This window comes from Micromesistius poutassou, assembly GCF_964030765.1.
Source record: "Micromesistius poutassou genome assembly, chromosome: 17".
In the NCBI taxonomy this organism is placed as follows: domain Eukaryota; kingdom Metazoa; phylum Chordata; class Actinopteri; order Gadiformes; family Gadidae; genus Micromesistius; species Micromesistius poutassou.
In genome coordinates, this window is record NC_140287.1 from 2,979,843 (window position 1) to 3,004,123 (window position 24,281).

Consider the following 24,281-nt stretch of genomic DNA (forward strand, 5'->3'; position numbering starts at 1 on the left):
GTTTGCATGGCAAAAAATCGCAGTGAAACCCAGACACACATAGTACACACACACACACATAGCAACATTAATAGTGCACGGCTTCTTTGTGTAGCATTGCCTACATAAGGTTCAACAAGGACGATCAAATAGCGTATACCCTTTGATGAGAACCTGTATCTCTCATAAAGAATAGGCAATGCCAAGGGATCGGATCTGTCCCGAAAGACCCTCTGTTTCCGGAGAGACCCCTGTACGATATGGGCTCCGAGGTCCACGGGAACACCCACAAATGGTGACGCCTTTGTCAAAGAAGGGGCTAGGAAGCTACGCTAAGCTTTAAGTAGCCGTTCTAATCCAAAATTCTTCTTCTTATTATAACCATGGTGATACAGCGACGCTAAAAGAGAGCGACTTTCGTATCACAGCTAACCCAGGCTTTGAGCGCAACATACCTCGCTAACCCACTAATCGAGGTTCGTGGTATACCCCACTCGCCAGAGTCAGACTGATGGCACTCGGGCTGGGTGAGGCTGCACACCTGTTGCACATTGAGTAATCTGTGTGCACAGGTTAAACCATCACACACACAAACACACACACACACACACACACGCACGCACGCGCACACACACACACAGATAACCAACATGGAGCACCAGGCCATGTTTCATAATCTGCAAACTCTACAATAAACCGTCTCTAACACCACCACCCTACGTCCTTTATCTGGAAGAGCCCAATAAAGCTTGCTAGGTGGCTCCTTGCATTGGACATGGACCACCACTTTACAGAATTTTTTTATTTGCTGCTGTCTAAAGGTTTGGCACCAACATGGATTCAGATTTCATCACATTCTCTCTGTGTCACTAGGCCACTAGGCCCTTTTCGACCCTTCACATTTTAATCGCTCGGCAGAGCCCAGAGATTGTACATCATATTGTTAGATTAAAAGACTCAGTGGGGTCACACTGAGTCTCAGTGGGGAGCCCAGAGATTGTACATCATATTGTTAGATTAAAAGACTCAGTGGGGTCACAATGGCAGCAACAAGAATACCATCATGGAAAATATACTCCCTGCGTTCATTGACGTTCCCTTCCGCCGCGCCACAGTAACCAATACTTCTGTCACACAAACTGCTGATGCATTCTGTGGCTCAGAAGCTGTGTTATAAAAAGAATGACCATCAATATTTCATGACAAAGCATAACTTCTTATTCACCGATGCAAAGGTTTGCATCTCAATGAGCACTTTTGTTTGGCCTGGTTCCTTCAGTCGGTTGCATCACACCGGGGTTAATGGCAATCCTATTTGGGGAACCAGTTATAACGCTATAACACTGATGGTTCCCCCTTTGTGTTCTCAAACAGCAGAACTACAATAAAGTGTTCAGATGGCTTACTGCCAAAAAGTCAGACACACAGGCTTGCACTTAAGTTAAAATGTACATTTATTATTATTAAAATGTTCCACAGCGTGAGGGGAAAATGCGGTATAGCAGGAAGATATAATATTGGTGTCCTATGAGAAAAGGAAAATATGACTTTTGGCTAATTAAAAAAACTGTCAAGATATCTTTTTCTATCTAGTCATTTTCCCTATTTAACAGAGTATAAATAAAGGATGTATTACACTCAAGGGAGTGTTAAATGTTGGATATACACGGAAGTAAGTTTTAAGTATAAATTATACAGATTCATCTCATGGATAAGTTATGACTGAACAGCTACATAAAACATTGAAAGCCATCGTCTGTGTATTAAAATATGGAAGTAGTAGTTGGTGTGATCCATGATTAGTGAAAACAAATTTTTTTTTGACAATTAAAATTCTATTACATTTTCACAGCTAAAGCAATTTAAACAGTTGGAGGTCGGGGTGCTATAAACATGATGTTTAATCAGGCTGAGAACAGGTAAAGAGTTACAACTAGGCCTGATTAGAAATCCAACTCGATACACACTGGGTAGCAGAGTTCTCTACAGCTACAGAGACACCAGGTTAAAATCTTGCATTTCCTCCCAGGTCTCCAATTTGGTTTCCACCTGGGTGTTCCTATATTTGGAGTCCCTATAACCCAGGTGTCTTCCTGTCTTGCCACCCCAAGGCAATGCTGGGATATGCTCCATTCCCACATTCTCCGCTGGGAATGTGTAGAAGGATCAAGATGGCAGAGATTTGACTGTTCCCAATGCGTATTTAATACTTGAACAATAATGGATGTTTCATTTTTATGATCATGCAATCATTTATTAAATACTATCTTATTATAGTACGTTCTTTGACAGTAATGCTATTCCAGACAGTATATTTCTTATTTATATGCCGCCCTATTTTATGCGCAATCTCGTTGACAAAAGGCAAACTTTGGAGATTACTTTCAGCAGCAGAAACTACATAATTCATTTTAGTTAATGTCGAGGTACCTTCTTACATTATACCCATTACTTTGTCTAACTGATATGATAAAATAGACTGCACGCTCATATATATCATCATATATATATATATATATATATATATAGATATAGATTGTTCTACAGAACAGTCTATGCATTGCTTAATGGCTTGTTCTGTGCACAGTCACGTAGAATTATCTATAAATTAGTCTCCTACACCTTGACTTACATGTGTAGAAAATAAATGATAATTCTCTCTCTCTCTCTCCTCCCCCCCCCCCCCCCCCCCCCCCACGACCTACATCCTTTTTTAAAAATCCTTCTTCTTTTTAGAAAGGTCAGACAGGACTGTAATCATACAGCTGCGAGGCACACATACACACACACACACACGTGTGTGTGTGTGTGTGTGTGTGTGTGTGTGTGTGTGTGTGTGTGTGTGTGTGTGTGTGTGTGTGTGTGTGTGTGTGTGTGCACGCGCGTGTGTGTGTGTGTGTGTGTGTGTGTGTGTGTGTGTGTGTGTGGAGAATATGCTGGATCTAAATCGGCCCACCCCCCTCCCCCATTGAGGGAAGCCATTTAAACATGAAGCCACACAGGGTGAAGCCCTGCAGTTCAAAAGGACATGAGGCCACATGCAGAGCCCCACCTGACCAGCGCTCGCTGCTTCAGCTCACCGGGACCTCTCCCAGCGAGGGCTCGGTGACGCTGACGGGTCCAGACCGGGCCCATCAGCACCACCCTCTGTCGGGTAATGGGGGAGGACGGTGTTGGTGGTGGTGATGGTCGGGGGGGCCCCATTATCTCAATTTTACATTGTGGTGGAAATAATATGTGAACAACCCACTCCCATCCCTCCCCCCCCTTCCTCCTCTGGGTGTGGAGTGCTCCTCAGCCTTGCGGCTTCTCCTTCCAGTTCCAGGCGCCGGTGTCAGGCTGTCTTTCCATGTGAAGCTCCATAATGAGGCAAACTTGCGGAGGGAAAATAGGTCATCATCTACATAGAAAGATAACGCCAGCGCGCGTGTCACTGTCTACACTGCCGCTGTGTATCATCACCCACGTGAAGCCTCCGAGCGGTTAGCACCGCTAGTGCAGTTAGCACAGTTAGAATTGTAGCAAAGGAAAAATGAAAAAAAAAAAGAACCTTTAGCAAAGATACTGTATGAGCAGGGGTGCACATAACTTTTTTAGTGAGTTACTCAGGTGAGTACCAGGTGATGGTGTTTGGTACGCACCCCACACGTAACATCTGATCGTATGAAACATATCCAGTTTCACAAAGGAGATTCCATTTTCAATACACAATTTAAGCACAGCAGTGTTTTTTGCTCCACCTTTTTTTTCAAAAGTAAAACTGCAGCAGCTTGACCACGGAGCGTTTGAATATCTCACAGTAAGGAACGTTGCGAACAGCTGATTCTCCGCAGTTCTCCAGTGTGTGCGTGCCGCGGTGCACAGCGCACATGAGTTGACTTATCATCCGTTTCGATCCACGGCACATCTTGGGGCCACTTTTCGAAAAAATGAGCAAGCACATGAGCAAGCACCCCCAGATAGAGTGCATGCATGACCTCGGAGGATGGGCCTCGCTGGGAACGGGAGGATGATTTGGTCTGTACGTGTACGTGTGTATGTGTGTCAATATTGGGCCATATTTGGGCAATATTTACAAACAATATAGAGTTAGCTGTAATTCAACGATTGGTCTGAATGATGATATTTGTGGGAATATTCAAGATCCTTCTATAATTACATACTAAATATTGTGAATGCTTATATATTGCTTTCTTGTGTTATGTGCAGTACCCTCCAATAACCTCTAGTGGCGCTACAATGCCCATTTGAGCACCACTGTTCTAAACCTTCGACAGCAACAACAGACACCATTGAAGTCACAGAGTCGTACTTTTGTGCCCTCTTCATCCCTTTCCAACACAACACATATAGTATTTAGCGTTGCTCAGAACCAGCTAGGCGTAAAAACACAAGATGAATCAGATTAACCCCAACCGTCCATATTATAAACAGAGACACAAGAATGGGCCAGGCAGCATTGATGTAATCCTCTTGCCCACAGGCCAAGTCAATAATGGGCCAACAGATCACACAGATGGTAGGGAAAGCTTTGAATTAAGCGGCTGTAATCAAAACCTGAACCATCTGGGTTGAATACATTTCAAACAAAACAACTGCAATACATGGCATGATAAAAAAGTATTACAAAAGAAAGCTATAGATAAATACATACAGCGTGTAACATATGTGTATGAAAATAACAAAGGAGATGTGAATTGGTCATGAATGTACTTGATTATCCTTTAGGATTAATAATGGAGAGATACTAGTAGTTACCCTCAATAGAGCACACAGAAAAGTTAAAACCGGAGAGGACCTATTTCTATATATTATTTATTATTATTTTACATCAACATCTGAAAATGAAAACAAAATTGTTTCTGAAGAAATAAACCCTTCAAAACGGCTGATTCAATCTGTCCCAGAACGTGAAGGAAGGAGGAGGAAGCCCCTTTGTCAGCCAATCAGAATGCGGCTGACTATAATTTCAGAGGTCAAGTAATAGTAATTCAATGAGACTAATTTCTAATGACAGTAAAATTGACTATCATATCTTACCTTTAAATGGGTGGGCTTTGTTATAGCTAACTTTATGACAAGTTCTGCCCGCTGTGAGGGACACAGATGCAATAAACTGGATAAAGCTTATGGGAGTTTACTTCACGATGGCAGCCGCCCCAAGTAACGTAACCGATAGTGAGGAGGACATGGTTGGTTTCTGATTTGTTATCTACGCCGTTTTCTAGGTTAGCTTTTAATAAAAAGTTGGCGTTAATATCATATCAAGACCCACACCAGAGCTAATATCGGTTAAGAAAACCAAGGTTTTTGATTTCAACTCCATAAACTATCGCGATACACGTGGATGACGGGATCAGCAAGGAGCAAAAGCTTTACTGTTGGTGCACACGCAGCATGTGTGACGATGCCATTATTTGTCAGGAGGATTTGCATTTTGCTTAAGAGATAGCTGTTTTTAGTTTTGGTGATAACTCTCACTCTCTCCGTTCTGTTTGCTAACTATTAATGAAATATCAGTGTTATGCTTTTGAAAAAAAATCTTGAATGTGCATTTCAACCTGAGAGGAATGGGCTTATAGTCATGAATAACTGAACTGTACATCGTAAATTCTACGGTTACACGCTCTCGGTTCATCCTGAGTCTGAGGGCATCTTGACTTCTGCAACGATTCTTTCTATTCAACTTTTCAAAATTTGTGCAGACGGAATATAGAGCTGAGAGAACAGACGTGACTGTCAAACCAAGCTCTAATCTAAGTGTATTTAAAAGGTTTTGGGAACAGCTGTGGCTGAATTGACTCTGCTTTTTGGAGAGGGTGAGTAGAGGTGTGTGTGTGTGTGTGTGTGTGTGTGTGTGTGTGTGTGTGTGTGTGTGTGTGTGTGTGTGTGTGTGTGTGTGTGCGCGTGTGTTGTGGAGAGCTGTCTGTTGGGAAATGTCAACATTTTGTACAGTTTTCTGTTTGGCTAGCATGACTGAACTTCACATTTAAAGTCCCTCTGCACGGCATATTCACATTTCAAGACACTTCTATCTCGGCATGCAACGGGGGCAATGTGGGTTATCTGCTGTGTCAGCAGATAACAGGAACACGGTCGATTAACTACCAAGGGTTTTGGGCTAACCCTATTATTATTATTGTCTTTTTTACGTAGTCATTTGTCTTTTTTTATGTTTACACGCAAATACAACCACTGCTAATGATGACATCATGTCCTAAAAGAAACACTGGCCTAGCCTACCTTTTGTATATGGATAATGCCATCAGCCAAGAAACTGCGTTTCGCTACTTTTATCTATTGGGTGAGGGTTCCGCCCAAAAGAAAAGTATCGATACAATAATAAATAATAATAATATATTAATAATAATAATAATAAGTCATTAAGTCATTGTCACATTCCTTGATTATTCGTGTGGATGCTATTGAATAGATGCCTCCTTTTCTTTACACAGTTCATGTGTTTATTGTGTTTGTGTGTTTACAGCACTGTGTAAACCCTATGGAGAAAAAATACTTTACTTTACTTTACTACCATTTAAATCAATGAGTACCATTCCATCATTAACTACAGATCTGTCAATCACGACAACCTCAAAAATCCCTAATAAAATCCAGAGCACGTGATTCACCACCACCATCTCCAGAGGGTTCAGAGCCACAACACTGACTTCAAAGGACATGATCCTGTCGAGACACATATTAACTATATATATTAACTACAGTTGATCCATGTTTGTGTTCCACTCAAAACATTACATCAAATGTCGGCTTAGCTCAGGAGGTAGAACAGGTTGACTTGTTGAAACCGGAAGGTTGCTAGTTCAATCCCTGGCTCCTCCTAGCTGAGTTTCAATGAGCAAGACACTTAACCCTAGCTGCTCCTGACGAGCTGGCGGTAGCCTTGCATGGTTGACTCCGCTGTCGGTGCGTAAGTCGCTTTGGATTAAAGTGTCTGCAAAATGCCCTAAATGTAAATCCCAACGCACTGCATCCGTGCTATAGGATCACATGTCATGTATTCAGCTGGGCATGGTAGTGGTGTGCGTGATCGCACTGGGGCAGATAGATCCACCATCTCTAGCATATCGAGTCCATAAGCTACAGAAGCTAACCCTCGACCTACATTCTTGTATAAGATATGGAAGCAGTCATATGCCGGATTTAATAGGGATGTGCTGGTCGTGAAGATACGTTGCAGTATCGCATTAGCCATGACTGAAAGAGAATCCCTCAAGCTCATTACATATAATGCGGTGGATGGGTTTAGCTTTCGCTTTCCCACTCAATATATACATTTTTCCAGTACAACGGAAACACATTAACATTTACATTAAGGGGAGTTAGCTTTTATCCAAACAAAGCGACATACAATAAGTACATTTGTCAGAAGAGTAAGAAACAATAATATATTGCTGTTGGTACAGTAAGGATGTTCAATGAACCAAGTGCCAAGCACAATTTCTAGGTTAACCCATTCCCTGTATACAACAAAGACAGCTAGGATAAGACGCTAAACGATGCTAAGTATTATTTTCAAGTGCCAGGACGGACAACATAAAATGATTGTGTAAGAGGGGTGTCTTTAGGAGAGTGAGGGAGGAGAAGGGGCGGTGGGAGGTGACGGGGGAGGCTATGCAGAGTCGAGGTGAACTCTGAACCCAGGGGCGGACTGGCCATCGGGAGGTTCGGGAGAACGGCCAACGGTTTCAGGCCGGTCCGGCCATCATTTTTTTCATTTTTTTTTTAAGAAAATAAAAATAAATTATAGTCTCTAGGGCTGGCCTGCTGGATATTTGCAAACAGCGTGAAACGGAGCTCTGGCCTGGCGGTGAAATGGGGCTGATGTATAACTGTCTATTTAGAGGGGGGATCACTTTTAAACACAGTGTATGGGGGCGAAACGAGCGGCCGGACGGCCCCTCCCACATGGACCGCTCCGCGTTCTGTCAAATCTGATTGGCTCAGCCTGACACACGGGCGGCTCCCTTTGAAGTCACAGAGAAACACGAAAATGTCGAAAAGGAACAGGAAACAGCAGCATAGATATGACATGTGCAATAACGGGCATGTTTGGCAATATAATAATGACTTGAACTCCTAACGTCATTAATGTTAGCCTTACATTAAATGTATTTTATTTCTTTGTCTTTCATTTTGTTCTATTTTTTTCTTTGTATTTAAAGGGTAACTGTTCCTCCTAAATGATAGAAAAAAACATAAATTAAGAGAATATCCACTATTCCCTTTAATGTATTGGCCTGCTAAATTTGAATTATTTGTTACTTGTCATTTTCATGCAGATGCGCTACAGTCAACACAGGCAGATTCAGGGTCCAGCAAAGGGGAAGCTGAGCTAGCTATACACCCAGATGAGGGATTTAATTTTTTGAACACCCAGCCTCAAAAGATTTTGACTGTTTTTTTTCCACCCTCGACAACCCCCCAGAAAAGGTGTGAGCATCTATGAAACCAAGGATGGTATAAACAGAAAGTGCTGAGAAAGAACATGCTGTAACAAAGACAACGCTCTGTATTGCTCAGTATGTTTCGCCTCTGCAAGTGATTTTGACAACAAGCTGTTTATGTTTATCTAACTATATAAATCTAACTATATAAATCAAGGAAAGTCTGTCTGTGTGTGGGTCCTCATTTTTGTCCTCATCAGCTTGACCTATCACTCTGAAATGTCACATAGCCCCTCAGGCCAGAGACTGACAGAACCATTTTTCTCATTTGTCAATGCAAACTTTGAAAAAAAGCTTGATTTGTGATATCTGTGCAGCAGTATCCAACAGTAAGTGGCAAACAATTTGACATCTTTCTTGTATGCTGTTAGATGTGACTATTTCTACCTCCCACTTTTTTCATTCCACTAAAATACTTTATCTTGCACTATTTGGAAACCTTTTCACCCTTGATTTACCTTTCTATGCACATGGGATTTCTAATATGTTGTACATGGACAAGATTGCTTTTAAAATATTTGTCTAACCACTGGCACATCCCAACATTGACATGTATGCAATGCACATATCAACGGGTAAGGACTAGTTTCTATTATTTTACACAGTGGTAAAACTCTACACACGGCACGCTACACTCGCGGTCTCATGAAAGGCCTCTCCATCCCAAAGTCCCGGGCCAGATTTTTGTCCCAGTCCAACCCTGTCTGATCCAGTGAGTCTTGAGTCTCTCGCTGAAGCTGCTGAGTGACTCTGCGGTGCTGACGTCGGCAGGGTGCTCGTTCCACCACTATGGTGCCAAAACAGAGATGAGTTGTGACTTTGTTGTGCAACCTTTGCTTGCTCATTGATGGCGGTACCAAACACCTTCACAGGATCAAAACTAACAAAAACTACTATGCCTCACATTGAACGTGTGCTAGGCATAACCATGGCGACGCAGACATATTGGATTTAAGTCCAACTTGCAGAGGACCAATGCTGTACTGTTCCTGTTGCTGTTTGAGGAACTTGCAATGTAACAACAGTCACAACAGAACCACTGCCTCTCTCTTTCCCTTATTCTTTTGTATTTCATGCTTCCTATTCTCAGTTAACTTTATTCTTTCACTGTATTTATTGATGCTTTTAACTGATTCTTGAGTTTGTGATAAATTCTCTATAAATATATGATCTTTGTAATTTGGTATTATTGTTACAGTTCAATTGAACCTAAAGCACAGATATTGACATTGTGCTGTACCACCAAAATATAAACATGTATATTGTGTAGCACGTACCCAGCATCAATAAATTATATGAAAACCAAGATAAGATTGCATTAGTGAAATTAAGTTTGTCTTGGAGTATTGCCTGGATCTGTGTGTGTGTGTGTGTGTGTTGATGCAAAGTGTATGTGTGTGTATGTGTGTTGATGCAAAGTGTATGTGTGTGTGCTTAGTGTGCTTAGTGTGCTTAGTGTGTGTGTGTGTGTGTGTGTGTGTGTGTGTGTGTTGTCCTCTGCTCAACTCCCAGTAGGTCCTCGTTGTGCGTCTGACTAGAGTGGAGAGAGAGTAGATAACACAGCAGAATCCCCATCAAGTGTGTCCCGGAGGTAAACAAACGGGACCAAGGTCAGTGTAGCATGTCACACAACGAATCGCCGCGGTCAAGTGACCCCCAGCACTGAAGAGAGGCGCTGAGGAGATCTGGGGCTTGTTTCAACACCATTTTGAAGATAGCGCGGGAGAGGTGGCAAAGGGATGCTTTTCTTTCCCAACAGTCACACAATAAACCAGTGGCTCAAATCCAAGGACAAACTAAATAACTCAAAAGACTGTGGTCTTTCATTAAATGTCAGCCACCGTTTAAAAGAAAGTGAGGCTCGTGGCTATTTTGCGCGAGCTGTTAAGTACTACATTAAGAGTCAAGAATATCTCCCTACATGTAGAAATAATGGCATGTTTTCCCTCCCTAGTCTTACCGCGCACAAGTGGCCAATGAGAACTTCAGCCCTCGGAAATGACTTGGTTGAATGGCCATGAGTTCTGAAGCACTCTTGTATTGAACTGAAACCCTTTGCTCAATTCAATGGCCTTTCAATAGAGTGGGATTTACCGCCCATGCAAAAGGGGCCCTTCTACCCCTTCCTCGCATTGATTGAAGATTTGGAGAAGAGGAAGAGAATAAAGTTTCAGAGCTGCTCATTGTTATACAAAGAGAACTGGGATGGGAGCAGAGTGTTCCACAGAGAACTGGGACGGGAGTGTTCCACAGAGTGTTTCAAAAGAAGGAACAGAAAGAGAGACACTATTAAATAAATTATTAAATAAATATCTAACTCTCCTTGCCTCTCTGTCCCTCTTTCTGCCCCTTCAATTTTACGTTATTTGGAATTATATTATTACAAATTATTTTCTGTCACCTTTTATTGATATTATGTGTTGTTTGTTTGTGTCTTGTTTTAGGTGTCTTTGAGTACTTAGAAAAGCAGCATATCAATAAAAAGCATATTATTAAAATACCAGGTTTTTTTCAATGCTTTTCGCCGCTGGTATTGAGTCCTTCAGCAGCTTCAGTTTCTATTCAAAGCGTTTTAAGTGAGTTTGTAGATTCATGTCATTAGAGAGCAGGTTGGGGTTAGGGGGCATCTTGCTCAAGGCAGCCTAGCAGCAGACCGGGAACATTGGGGTTCTAACCCAGAACATTTGGGTTCTAATTGGGGTTCTAATCCCGAAAATTGGGGTTCTAGCCCAGAACATTGGGGTTCTAACCCAGAACATTGTGACTGGGGGTCCGACGGCCATAAACACTAGCATATCGTGTTCATAAATCACAGCCTTTTGTTGACATTAGCCTGTGTAAGCCTCCCGTGACGACTCCCTGTGATCTTCCGCTGATGCAGCTTTTTTTGAGGGAGGGGTGGGGGTGGTTACCATGGTGAGAGCGCTGCTCTAAAATCTCATGGTAACTGCATTCAAGCTTTAAAATGAGACAACAGTGTGTGTGTGTGTGTGTGTGTGTGTGTGTGTGTGCGCGTGCGTGTGTGTGTGTGCGTGAGTGCGTGTGCGTGGGGGGAGGTACATGCAAATTACATTAACAACACGCCATGGAGTCACTTGACCCTTGACCTCTTGTCATTACCCATGCAACAGAATATAGGTCAGCGATTATGTCGTGCTTAACGTATGGCTTTACATTATGCATTGCACGCTACTCATCCATGCAAGAAACATCTCCATACAGCCATGCAGAGCGGAGGTGGTGGTGGTGGAGTTCAGCGCAGTGCTCAGAAGGTTCCCGACTTCTATTGCCGTCAAATACGCAACGACAGTTGGGCTTTGAATCGTTGGGTTGCTTGTAGTGAAAAGGAGTATTATGGATGTCATTGTTTCCAGGGGTTAGGGTTTAAGAAGGAGTACCCCCTCACCCTGTTGGACTGCGGCAATCATTCAATATCATCCCCTTAATGGTCTTCCATGTTGTATCGTATGAACATGAAATAAAGAGGATGGGTTATAGCCGTCCCCCATTTTGTAGCCTAGATTAATTAAAATTAGTAGATGTTTTCGGAAAAAGAAAATCAAAATATTTGAAACATCACAATTTGAAACATCACAAAGAAAAGTACTAGACTCTGATGCCGTACACACACACACACACACACACACACACACACACATCAATAGTCACGATACAACACAGTTCACAATTGTACGGTTTACAATTTCCATTCCGAAGCGTACGGCGATATGTATCGTATATGCGCATATTCCCCCCTATGATTAATGTGGTCATACTTGTTCCTCCCATCCCCCAGCCTACAGACTCCCCCTCAGGGCCACATCAGTGTAATGAATCCTGCCTTACAACAGCAACACATCATCAGGATAGTGTAGTCAGCCCAAAGGTCTCTTTGGATAAGTTTGCTAAATTAGCAAATAGTTATAAATTAGTAATAGCTGAGTTGTTCATATCTGGCAACTTGTATACTATCAGGTCCACATCTAAGCCTATGATATATGTTCAGGGTGCTTTTCCTAAAGCTACTTCAGATACACACATCAGGAGCTGGGACGAGTTAGACATTTTGTTCAAGGATGCCTACAGGAAGGTGAACGGGGATCGAACCGGCAACTTGAGAAATTGGACACCCACACTATCCTGCTCCTCATAGAGCAGATATGTGGTCGGAAAAAAGCATCACAGGATCCACCTATCGAGAAATGTGCATAATAGTTTTTTGCAAATGTGTAAAAATAAACGCCATACCTTCCTGTCTATCTCATTCTATCATAAAGTAAATAAAATCAGTGGCAAATTTAAGTTTCTCAAACCAGCCCTACTGCTCATTAAGGCGCTTCCATGAAGACCACTCACCGATCAAATGTCTATTGACGCAGGGCTTTCTCATCAACCATCAACCATCAACCATTTTACACTCAATTACACACACACACACACACACACACACACACACACACACACACACACATGATCACTCACAAACAAGCACACACACACACACACACACACACACACGCGTGTGCACATGATCTCTCACAAACAAGCGCACACACACACACACACACACACACAGGGGTCCTTTTGTCTAGTGAAACACGCCGCTGGTCGTACGTTTGCTGGTGTTCGGCAAACAAAACAAAAAAAAGCTCTCCATTCAACCGCCCGTTTTAGGGTTACAAAAGGCGAGAGACAGCTGTCAGCTGCAGAGGAGCGCCAGTGTTTGCCAGGCACCCCGCCCCCCACCTCCCTCACCCACCAGCAGCCCCCCTATTCAGGCACCAGCGCTGTCTTTGAGCCCGCGGCATTGAAAGAGGAAGAAGAAGAAGAAGAAGTCCCGCTGCTTCTGCTTGTCCTGGCAGCAGAGCGATCCCGACACCAACACGCGGCCCTGGTTGTTCGCCTCGTTGCAACCAGGAGCCTCAGAGATCCCCGGTGCCCTGTAGAGCCTGGTGAATACCTTGGTCGTCAGGGGCAACCACTTCAACCCTTTGGTTAACGACTACTGTTGATGTCTAAGCATTCCCTGGACAGACGTAACAGCGAGTACCGGTGGTGACTTTAGAAGGTGTTCTATTGGTGGGCAGGTGCTGCAGTGCAGGGCTGTGTGGGGAGGGCAGGGCGGTGTAGTGGCTAGGGTCAGTGGCAGAAGGGGCTGGGTTCGATGCCCTGTTATCTGCAGCCTCACTGTGATCATATGATAGGCACGGTGCAGGAATCGCGTACCCTTCACGTCACAAGCAAATGAACGACTGTATTTCATCTAAACTAAACGTATCTCTGTCATCCTAAAAAGATGATTGTGCAGCTATGGCGTGTGTCCTAGGCAGAGGAAACACTGGGCGAGAACACTGGGTTTCAGTTAAGATAAGAATCACCTGTGTTTATTGTCACCTTTTAAACGGCAATGCAGTATTCTTCTCCGTGTTAAAAACCCCCTGATGCTAAATCCACCCCCCTCTTAAATCCTGAAACACACTCATCCATTCCAGCCAGTGGTTAGCTCAGTTTCCCCGACTTGATTCCGGCTCTCATGCTATTAATCGTATTTCCCTCTCTGCTTCCAAATCTCTAATAGACTCTAATAGGCGTGCTGCCAACCCGCCGCAGCAGGCCACGTGTGCGTGTGCGTGTGTGTGCGTGTGTGTGTGTGTGTGTGTGTGTGCGTGTGTGCGTGTGTGTGTGTGTGTGTGGAGCCATGGATCACGCAGGCAGAGAGCCATCGTATAATTACAGATCTATAATTCATCGATCGTGCTAGACCGCTGGCACGATTGGCCACTGAACCGCTGGCGTTCCAAGGGGGGGTGGGGGGGGGGGGGGGGGGGGGGGGCAGGAAGAATCAGCTGATCTAATAAAGTTCGCTGCCCATAGCGCCACAGCTGATCTACAGGGCTGGCTGAGAATGCGAAGGGGAAACGTCTGTTTTTCACTTTTTTCGTTAGAATCGTCATCGATGAAGATGTAGGTCGCCTAACGTCATGAACATAAGGGACATGAAACATATTCTATAATATTTCAAAATCCACATTGGGATCAATTATCCCTCTAAAATCGTATTATCCTCAGAATTGGTGTCGTTATGATGTTATACAGGGAAAGATGTATACTAATGTTGAGCTATCATTGAATCTCCAGCACTGACACGTTTCAAATGGGTTTTGGCACAGGAATGACTTTAAATGACTTACTGGTACGGCGTATCACACCTTCCCCGATACGGCCGCTTCTCTTAAAAGTGTGCAACCTTTAATTTGCCAGTGTACTGTTTTCTTCTACAGTCGCTGAGGACAGGTAGGCAGGTGTACTGCGGGACCACCTGTCACACAGTGCAGAAAAGACCGCCCAGATTAAGGCGACATCTCTCTGCACGGCTCTCCATTCTTTACGTTGGAGACATTTTCTGAACACAACGCAGACGTCAACAGACGCCCAAAGCTACATCCTGTCGCTCTGAAGAGTCCAGTGCTCTGGGAAATGCCCTACTTTAGCACTACCCTTTCAACTGAGCGTTGTTGAAGCTATGCTAACGCCTAGTGTTAACATAGCATTTCATTCACTGGTGAACTGGTCGAACCCAGCAGGTACTTGGTATAATGGTTTGTGTATTGTATGGCAACAACACATTTGATTATTATAAAAACTAAAAGCGTTGGCTAATTCCAGAATAAGGGTGGGCCCACTGCCAGTCCCGGGGGGGGGGGGGGGGGGGGGGTTATATCATCACTTAATTCAATTTCAATCTTTTTAGATTCTGTTTTGGCTTATTTCTTTCTAAAAAAAAGCCTTGTTTTACCCCGCTGGTGTGATTATTTCCCCGTTTCCTGTTGTCAAATGCTTTGTTCCTTGTTATTATCCATTAAACATGTTATATGAACAGAAAGGTTCATAATAATAACCAAACCAGATTGTTATTGTTAATAATTAACTCCACCCATTCTAAAAAAGTCCAAAATCTGAAATCGAAAAACTCTCTTTCAGTGCATAGATGCCTGAGATTGAACTGAACAGAGAGCAGGAACCTTTTGAACCGGACAGATTTATCTGCGTTTGTCTGTATTGGTCCACGTCTATTACACGTCACAGCACATTCCTGCACTTACTACTTTGTAGAGTCTGAATCTTTAATGAACACTCATGGAACAGTTATCTCGGTCAAGTCGCATGGAGCCAAACCCGATTCTGATATAAGAACTCTCTAAGTAATGTAGAGCAATTCATGAAAGGCAGATTTTGACAACTATCTGGAAAAGTCGTAGCTTAAGTGACCATCTCCTCCTTTTGGAGGAGATGGACCGTGGGATAGACACAGGGTTTAGCTGGTAAGGCCACTCAGTGATGTGTTTTGACACAGGGGTCGGCTCAAATCAAACTTTTCTTCCGGAGACCGTAGGGCCGTTCAGACAGCGGAGGCATAAATCATCATTTCGTTGGAACACATTCATTCATTGTTTATGAGCAATGTTGATTCAAGTCACATCCGAGCCAAGATACGCGAGGGAATCTGGACCAGTGTATGAACGTGGAATGCTTCTTAGTTTTCTTAAGGGTAAGGTTTCATAAGGGCTAGGCTGCTAAAAGGTGTAGATTACTTAAAAGGAAGAGTTTTTTTAAGGCGTAGGCGTAGTAAAATAGATTATTAAAGTCAACAGTCAAAATGTGGGATGGGTGCGGTTTTATATTATTCAGAGAGAACCAACTGCCTACTACTGTTGACTTTCAGATATAATCCAAACCGTTTTCAGCTGGAATTGTGCCCTCTGCCAGCTCACTCTTTTAATGAAGTCACAGATAATAATTATTTGGTATTTATATAGAACTAAAACAATTTCATTCGTGGTAACTATTATTATGATTATTACTATTTTTGCAATAGATGCTTAGCATCACATAGTCAAAGTGTCGCTGCCCCAATCTAGTAGTCTACTCAATAGTGACTTCTGATGCTATGCCAAATAAGCCTTGATCCAATTGGCCGTGGCCCAAACCTGCAATGCATTATGGATGGACTAAACAAGTTTAATGGGTGCCGGGATGGAATGAATGCCTTCTCTTTATACAACATAATCACAGTGTATTAAGGTACAGTCACCCAGTGTTACCCCCCTGACTACCTCAGGCCCTGCATGTCATCTTGTCACCCCCCCCCCCCCCCCCCCCAGAGAGGGAACATCTGTCATCAGAACATGTTGCCTGATCCATGAGATGACCCTTTGTTACCGTGGAGATGCCATCAAAAGACCCCAGACTGAATCAGAGTGCGGTGTTGACAGGGATTTAAACCACAACTCTAATGAAAGGTTCCAGCATCTCCCTGGATCCCCACACAACGGAAATACAGGACATCCTTTCTTTTTAGAGAGACAGAGAGAGAGAGAGACGGACTCGACACAGTTCGATAAGACAACGTGTTTAAGTCCCTGAGTGCTACAGAGCCTTTCCTCTTTGCCGTCAGAACAGCTGCATACTTTTAATAATACATAATGTCTGGCTGGCTATTCAACACAATCCCAGCCATCGTAAAACCAACTGACAACACTTTCACCTCCTTGCTTTCTGTATTCTGAAGAGACCTTCAGCTTGGGTTTTCCAAGATACCAATGACATATTGCCCCATTAATATGGAGATTGTTAGAAATTCAATGTATAAATATTGCTTAAATGTAAGTATGTCACTTATATAGCAATATGTCACATAAATAGCAGAATTGTGTGTGTGTGTGTGTGTGTGTGTGTGTGTGTGTGTGTGTGTGTGTGTGTGTGTGTGTGTGTGTGTGTGTGTTTCACATTTCTGACCAAACAAAATATCCAAGATAAAAAATAAAGAACAAAGAAATATGAGACTATGCATATAATATGGAGAGTCTCAGTGGAAATGCATATTATTATATATATCAACGTAGGAGCCTTATCAAACCTACTTAGACATAGAAGACGGATGACAACCTTAGCTTTTCATCAGTGGCCCCAAGCATTCAATGGAAATACCGGAAATTACGGAAATGTTTATGGGGCTGGTTGTGGATTTAAAGCTAATTTAAAATCAATATCTGCCTGGTGAATTAGGGAGCTCTCCGGTAGAAGGCTCTATCAGAGAGATGAACAGTTATTAAGTTAGAACATCCCATTTCAAATTGAATGGCTTTGACTTCCTTAATTCTAATCTCATTCAAATGTAACTTGTTTTTACCTGGTAAGCTGATTAGCTCACTCGTAATACACTGACTACACAAACGCCTTTGTTGTTACTTCCCTTTGACTTCCTCTAAAACGAACAGTTTTATGATTGGATCTGGTTTCAGACGCGGCACTGCGCTCGGATCCTGCTGAGAACTGGGATCTGTAATTTATGATAAAACTCAGTAGTAGCCAAACTTTCACGACAACCAGTATCGCCGCCAGAGTGCGTTCTCCATATCAGACATCAGTAGCAGCCCAGGCCCAGCAGCCCACGAGCCCAGGCCCAGCCACCCCTCTGCCAGCCAGCACAGCCGCCGAAGACCCCGTGCTCCAGAAGGGAGACGGGGACAAGGACTGGTCACCCTGGGAGAGGGTGCTCCTACCGAGGGCCGTTTCTGTCCTTCCCAGGAGCTACCACTGCAGACCATCTGAACCAAGGCTGTGGAGACAGCCCTGCCACCACCATGGCCGGCGACACCGCCGCCACTCAAGGATGGGGCGAGGGTGGTGGGATGGGTATGTGTAGTGTCTGCGGGTGATGGCTGGTTTATGCAGCATCACCTGGCCCGAGTCAGACTAATGGGATACTAATGGGATTGCTGGGGCTGGGTGAGGCTGCACACCTGTTGTGCATTGAGCAATTGATGTGCATGGGTTGGACCAGCAATCACCACACACACTCAGGGAGATCTCCTACATGGCAGCATGGATCAACAGTGACATGTATCATTGTCTACAATCCTTACAATTCACCAGCTTTCACCTCCACCACCACCCTGCATCCTTGTCTGGAGGAAGTAAAAGTCACCTAGGTGGAGTGTGGCATGCACATTGCTACACAGATATACAGACTTTGTCTTACCTTGTGGGTATAAGGTGCTTTGCTCAAGTTGATCCCCTCTTTGGCCAGTTTATCCCTGATCAATATCTTGAGCTTCAGTTTGGGATAAGTAACGAAGTCATTACAATCGGTGAACCTGGGGTTGTGGTTGCCCGGGCAGGAGGTTTGGTGCCTGAAGGCCGAGGTCCCGGTGCCCTCCCTGCTGGTTCCCCACAGCTCCCTCTCCTTCTCCGGCTGAAGGAGAGCAGGACGATTGGAGCCATCTGGGTCCAGCGGCTCCAGGGTGAAATAGTGTCCGGGTGACTTCCTGTGGTCTGCCTCTCTCAGCCTCGCCACGGCGCTCAGCAGCCTGTGTCTGTGGTACTCTACGCGGACACCGATGGCATCGAGGTCCGGCTCCCCAATTTGCTTGCAAACTTCCAAGTCGTCATATCCATTATCCACAAACGCCTCCACATATTGAGACAGCTTTAGGGTAGACAGCCAGTCAAACACAAGGGTTGCTCCTTGAGTCATTGTGAGAGAGGATGGAGCCCGAGATGGCTCGTCTTAATGACTTGGGACTAAATCGCATGAGAGATGCGCTCATAACCCCCCTCCTATCCCAAAGTAAGACCAAGTTCAAGAGAACACACGCCGTATTGGTTGTTGTCTATGGACAACCATTAAGACCAGTGCGTAGCTGCACTAAGCATCGTAGTCATCTCGAAACTCAAGTTTCAGTCGCATGATCAAGTCAAGCCTCCTTCAGGTAACTTGAACTATGATAACTTCCCTCAGTTTTCCCACACGTCAAACAAATTTCAACTCCTCATGAAAACCCCCCGTCGTTATCCAATTTCTAACAATATATCAGGTTAGAAGACCAAACAGGGCTTTACCGTACTTGGCGTCCTCAGACGGGATAAGTCGCTTTTGTTTCATTCATAGTCCGGCAGTAAGTGCAGCTCGATGGCTTTAATACCCAAACTGAAAACAATCGCGAATGCCAGGAAATAAAAGGCCTATTAGCCTACAATTAAATCCAATGATGAAAATACAAGTCCGGAGATAATGTCCCTATAGCTTGGCATTCCGTGTGCACTTGACGATGCTTTCTTGCGGGAGATTCAAGTTTAGTTGGCCCCGTCCGCCAGCCACCCGTGTGTGATGCTGGAGAGTCAGCCACACAGCCACACGCTCCATCTGATCTCCGCCGATACAATGTGTCTGACTGGACTCTGGCGCCCCCCTGCTGGCTGTGGTGGGTAAAGCACGCTACAATGTGCCCAAATGGACTCTTTGACACCCCCTGCTGGCTGTGATGGGTAAAGCACGCAACAATGTGTCCAACTAGACTAGCGCCCCCTGCTGGCTGTGATGGGTAAATCATGTCTGACTGGACTCTGGCGCCCCCTACGGGCTGTGATGGGTAAAGCAGGCTGATTACGCTCAACCAACGCATCAATTTAGTAGCCTACTGTATGTTGCACATGTTTCTGCCAGTCTCACGCAAAACACGTGGACAAATAAACGACGAGAAGACAGATTTAGGTTTAATTTTACATTTATTTCCATTGCACAATAATATCTATATATCTACATCATGTCTAAACTGTTGGTGGCAGCAGAATAAGTCGGACATCCATGTGAAAGTCGTTTTTAATAAAACTGTACAAAAGTGGTCTACCATGGGAAAATACTGCAGCTCCACCTATATATTTATACCCAAAGCCAGAGATGTGAATGCGGCGACGGACAGCCCCTTGATCTCTTCCTGCACTATACGGAAAGCCTTTTTGATTTCAGATGCAATTTTTGAAAGTACAAGGTATAAGCTAGAGTTTACATGGAGCTAATGGGAGAAAAACAAACATTTACACTCAATTATATAAATACAGAGTCTCACATACGGCATTTCTGGACGACGATGATGAGGATGATACCGGGCAAGGGTCTGAACAGGTGACAAGAACTTTGTGTTTTTGTTCAACTCTGTGGGGTTTATAGATACAAATGCCATAACAGACAATCTCTAAACAGGGATAATACATGGCTGTTTCAAGTATGTAAACACTTAATATCATGCATCCTCCAATGTGCAATAAGAGACCGTGTACAGTAAGGACAAATATTTTGCAAACTGAAGCACTTCTATAGTCCGAGGCCACGTCGGTGCCTCGGCAGCCATCTTGGAGGAACCGGCATCCTACGGTAGCAAAGCCTGAGCCTGAGAAGAGCGATGGTCAATACATTACCAAGAAGAAGAAGAACGCTTTGTCTCAAGGTCGGATAATGGCAAATATGCACAGCTACAGTTTGGACACTAATAATGAAATATTATTTTCTTCTTAGATTGCAAAGAAAATGACAATAAAGTTATTAGGTTGTGTGTATAATTTAAATTAAAACTATATTTATATATCTGTTCTGCAGTATAGAAATATATAATAATATGAATAAACTCACATTGAAATCATAGCTGAGAGTGACGCAATTGCTCAGCATAACTGACAAATGACATATAGAGGCATAGGTTCCGTTATGTTTTTGGTCCTTTCAAAGCAAAAAGAAAAATACATTTAGAAATAAAAGACAAATTATTTTAAGTACAAAACATAGTGCAAACCCACCCAATTTCTCTTTCACATGATTTCGCTTAGTAGTACCTAAGCTACAAAGACAAATTGTTAAGCTATTTATAAAAAAAAAGAAAAAAAAAAAGGGGTTTGTTCCCAAGTATCCACTTTGGATAAAAATAAAAGCAGAAACGTATTTCTCTAAAATGTTACATTTAAAAGTTCGAAAATAACCTAGAAAATCATAGTTTAGCACAGGGTTTTTAACCATCACGAGCCAAATGTTGCATGGGTAATATTTTGGAAGAAAAGACAAAATCTGATATTTAAAAAAACAAAACAGCTGTTTTGGATGGTGGATATTGGCGTTGCCCCTGTTGGTCTCCACCTCTTCACCTACCCAGGTGTGATCTTAACTACTCAAGACAAAAGTCAAGACGACTGTGAAATTAACTACTCTTTGGTGTCTGAAACAAACAAAACATGACCACCATCTTTCTGTGCATTCACACCAAAAGCAAATACATGGCGCGAAGGACGCAGTTCACTTGAATTCTCCTCGCACAAATATTCTTTGGTGCGAATTTCGCTTGAGTCACTCACGCAGGAAAAGGTTTGCGGTTTGCGTGAGTTGCTCACACAATATTTGTTTGGCTTTTGGTGTGAACGTACCTTTACGTCACAGTGCCTTGTGTGCATGTCTATCTGTTATGTGGCTCTCCTCTTAGCTCGCTGCATGTGAAAGCAGTTTATCGGGTGACACCAAAATCCTGTTGCTTTTGTCAAAATAAAATAAAATGACAAGACTAGCAGACACTGCTCCTGGAAGCAACACAATGTGGCAGCATATCCCGGAAACAAACAAAACTATGAAGTATGCTCGACCACAGAAGTCTGGCAAATCCCACAAATAAAAACACTGTCAAGCTAAAAATAAAATACAAATCTATTGTAATATAGTGTCTATGTAATATTATACATATTGGCGTCCATACACATATTCCTGAATATATGCATGTTGACAAATACACAGATACACACATCGTTAGAGGCTAGTATATATGCTTTGCGTCATGGTAGGCAACGGTAAAGGAGAACTGTTATACATGAAAATGGTTTAGAAGCAAGACTTTGTGGCTATTTAAAAAAAAATTATTTCTTGTGGTCGCCATGGATACAAAGACAGTTACCGTTTACATTGTGCGGTAAGAGTCACATGCTTTGTTTTTTCCACCCACACACACAAAAAAAAATGCTGAAAACAAAGATTATAATAAAGTTACTATTTTAAGTAAATAAAATGTCCAAAAAAATAAACATATTTAAATTGTTTAAGAATAATTCTGGCAAAAATGTATAGAATCAAAATCAAAATATACAATTTGCATAATCGGATATCGTTCAGGAGAAATAATGGCAGGATATTGATATCCTCACAGCAGTCCAACTTCCTTTTTCTTCTTCTTTTTAACAGTGTATCGACTCATTTGAAATCAGTGTAAACTCTTTTAAACCCGAGGGTTGATATCTCCCCACATGTCTCTGCACTTAAGTTGAAAAAGAAAAATATTTTCTTTTTGATTTAATGCCCCAACTCACTTCATTTCTATGGACCACAGTCATGTTCCAATAAAAAACTAATTTGAAATAAAGCCATAAAAATCGAATTGATTCAGAAATCACGCCTTACTGGGCCCTTCATACCTTAATCAAGTTAATCAGAAATGATTGTGGAAGCAACAACTCTCTGTGATGTCCAGCTCTAATGGAGTGAAGAGGGACGGTGAGGTCATCACTGCTCGTTCCCTATTGGATAAGGGGCGATGACCTCATCATCCCCTTTCTCTCTGTTCTTCTAAGTATTAAGCTAACATAGAGAACCATATAAAAAATAATAATCATACATAAATATTCATAATTTTCAAAGAGAACAAAGTCAAAACTTCGAAAAACCATGTGGAAACAAAAAGCAAAGTAAAACTGTTCTTCGTCCAGCCACTCATTGCTTAGGTTAAGAAGACGTAAGGGAGTGCTGAATTGACTAGATTCATAGAGGGGCATATCAGACTTATTCCTCAAAATATCTTATGTTGACACCATAAAATAACAAACAAAACATAAATTAGGCCACCACAAAAAACAGTCTTCCTTCCGTTTTAATAAAACAGCAGTATTTCATATATTAACATATACTCCTCTATACGAGCGTGTTACTCATGGATGTGAATGGCTCTCTACCGCTCTGCTCCCCACAGTGTCAGCATCCACTGAAAACACAAAAAATAAAAATGCTCCTCTTCTCTCCCTCACACTCCCTCTACCTTTCAGCAGGTGTCTGACAATCCTCATCGTTTCCTTGGTTGAACAAAGTAATGTGATCCCAATCAATGATAGTGTGCCAAAAAAAAAACAATTAAAAAAAAACGACCATCACCTCTGCGACACCCTTGTGGAGAGAACAGGTAAAGACATGGACATTATCACCTCCCACCAGGGAAGAGTGGGGTGAGTTGCTACAGAGTCTGAAGTTCTCAGCTGTGCCGACATCAGAGCTGGTACCACTTCTTGTCTTTGTACTTCAACATCATCTGGGGAAGGAAAACAGAATATATACATAAATCTTTAACAGAGGCTTTAATCCAAAGCAATATAGAGTGAATTTGTACACACAAAAATTATGAATATGAAGGAAGGCATCTTGCTTATTGGTGCAAACAGGCAGACCACAGACATTGAGCTTCGAACTCAGAAACTTTAACCTAAAGGTTATTTTATTAAAATGTATATCTGCAATAGTAAAAATATAATTGACCAATTGTCCTATAGTGTGTTTGATGGGAGATATATATAAAGGTTTTCCATTAGCACTTTAGGCCGTGCATTGCCGTGCTGATTTATGTTTCCACTAGCAGTTTAAACGCGCCGAGCCTGAGGTAGCTAAAGGGACCCCGGCCGCCTCCGAGCAGGCTGCGGTGACCTCAGCTCTGGTTGCTATTCGGAGGAAGGACTCCAGACCTATGAGATTCAATAAGCTGTGCATTCTTTGTATGAGACCGTCGCCATGCATGCAGAGTACGGCTAGAGTTCTCAGCAGCCTGATTATCATTAGTTCGTTCCTCTAACTATATAAGCCTCCTTACAAAGGGTAATGAAGGTTTAATAGAAGCACAGCAGGGTGAGGTTAGTTTGACCATATTCTCTTGCATGCTTGTTGAAATAGGACAGATTTCTTTCAGACTCGTCTTTGTCCAAAGA

General features: G+C 42.9%; 2 protein-coding genes across 6 annotated transcripts in view; both read right to left on the reverse strand.

Annotated features, from left to right (window-relative positions):
* sash1b (SAM and SH3 domain containing 1b) overlaps positions 1-18,984 on the reverse strand; it is a gene marked incomplete at its 5' end in the record, with an annotated part of 66,849 nt that extends 47,865 nt beyond the window's left edge. Inside the window, 1 exon segment of the mRNA XM_084482334.1 lies at positions 18,490-18,984. Within this exon segment, the coding sequence (XP_084338460.1) occupies positions 18,490-18,984 (495 nt within the window).
* A 1,012-nt stretch (positions 18,985-19,996) lies between these two features.
* stxbp5b (syntaxin binding protein 5b (tomosyn)) overlaps positions 19,997-24,281 on the reverse strand; it is a 32,454-nt gene continuing 28,169 nt past the window's right edge. For 4 of the 5 annotated variants that reach the window (XM_084482440.1, XM_084482438.1, XM_084482439.1 and 1 more), the window contains one exon: positions 19,997-23,614. In XM_084482440.1, the coding sequence (XP_084338566.1) occupies positions 23,573-23,614 (42 nt within the window). In that variant the 3' untranslated portion in view covers positions 19,997-23,572. The remainder of the gene's footprint in view (positions 23,615-24,281) is intronic. The other variant, XR_014638800.1, reaches the window with a different exon arrangement.